Source organism: Monoraphidium neglectum, assembly GCF_000611645.1.
Source record: "Monoraphidium neglectum strain SAG 48.87 unplaced genomic scaffold scaffold04189, whole genome shotgun sequence".
NCBI classification, from domain to species: domain Eukaryota; kingdom Viridiplantae; phylum Chlorophyta; class Chlorophyceae; order Sphaeropleales; family Selenastraceae; genus Monoraphidium; species Monoraphidium neglectum.
In genome coordinates, this window is record NW_014009440.1 from 2,235 (window position 1) to 3,459 (window position 1,225).

At 76.2% G+C, this 1,225-nt stretch overlaps 1 protein-coding gene across 1 annotated transcript in view; it reads right to left on the reverse strand.

Annotated features, from left to right (window-relative positions):
• The window catches only part of MNEG_14000 (hypothetical protein), a gene marked incomplete at both ends in the record, with an annotated part of 5,646 nt that overhangs the window by 2,193 nt on the left and 2,228 nt on the right, over positions 1 to 1,225 (reverse strand). The window contains 2 exons of the mRNA XM_014037528.1: positions 118 to 245; positions 469 to 1,182. Of these exons, the coding sequence (XP_013892982.1) occupies positions 118 to 245; positions 469 to 1,182 (842 nt within the window). The remainder of the gene's footprint in view (positions 1 to 117; positions 246 to 468; positions 1,183 to 1,225) is intronic.

The window sequence follows — 1,225 nt, forward strand, 5'->3', positions numbered from 1 at the left end:
GCTGCCGCCGCTGCGGCGGCCGCGCCGCTGCCGGCGCGGCGCGCGGCGATCACGCGGCGGGCGACGGCGGCGGGGTCGGCGGCGCCGCCGTCGGCGTCGGGGGTGTAGCGGCCCCACGCCCGTGCGGCGCGCAGGGACAGCCAGATGAGGGCGCCGAGCATCACAAGGTCAAACAGGCGCGCCAGCACCCACAGGCCGATCGTGGCGCCGTGGCCAGCGCAGCGCTCGCAGCGCGCGGCGCCCACCTGGGGGAGCGTTGATGGGGAGGGTGATTGTGGGGTCAGGTCAGGGTTATGATGTTCCAGACGGCAGAGGGCGTGGGAAAGCAGAGGCGAGCGAGGCGTGCCCACGCATGCTAGCTTCATGCCCACCCACGCCCTGTTGCTCAGGGGTCCAGGAATCCAGCCACCCCCAACATTCCCACCCGCAAGGAAGCTGCCCCGCGCCGCCCGGGCCCCGCCCCCTCACCTTCCCGAGCCTCTCGCCGCCTATCTCCCCGCACTGCCCGCACAGCCGCCCGGCGTAGCCCGGGGCGCAGAGCATCTGCTCGTACTCGCGGACCGCGCCCGGGTCCGCGGCCACGCTCAGGACAGTGGAGAACCCCTCCCTCTGCTCGTCAATGATCGCCTGCTGCTGCGCGGCCGTCCGCGCGCACGCGGCCGGGTTGAGGCACGCGTGCACCTGCGTGCTGCGCGGGCTGCTATGCCATGCGCCGGGCAGCGGCGCGACGACGGTGCCGTTGCACCACGCGCCGGGCGGGCAGGTGCCGCACTCCGAGGCCTTCGGGTCAAACGAGAAGGACCCGGGCCCGCAGGTGCGGCAGCCGTCCGCCCGCGTCAGCACCGCGCCCGCCTCGCACGCGCGCAGCCGCACGGCCAGCGGCGCGGCGGACGCGCGGCCCTGCGCGCCGACGGCGGACAGCCAGACGGTCACGGTGCCGTTGACCGGGCCGACCACCTCCAGCCCCCGGAAGGTGGCGACGCCGCCCAGCACGATGGCGGTGGTGGTGCCGGCCAGCCGCACGCCTGCAGCAGGGCGCGGGGCCGCTGCAGACGCGTTGGCGCCAGCGGCAGCCTTGCCGGCCGGCGCCGCCTTGACAGCCGGCGCTGCCTTGCCGGTAGTGTTGGCGGCGGCGCGTGTGGCGTTTGCCGCGGCGCCGCCGCTCCCGCTCCCGCTCGCCGCCTTGGCAGTCGCATTGGCGGGCTTGCCCGCAGCCGCCGCCCCC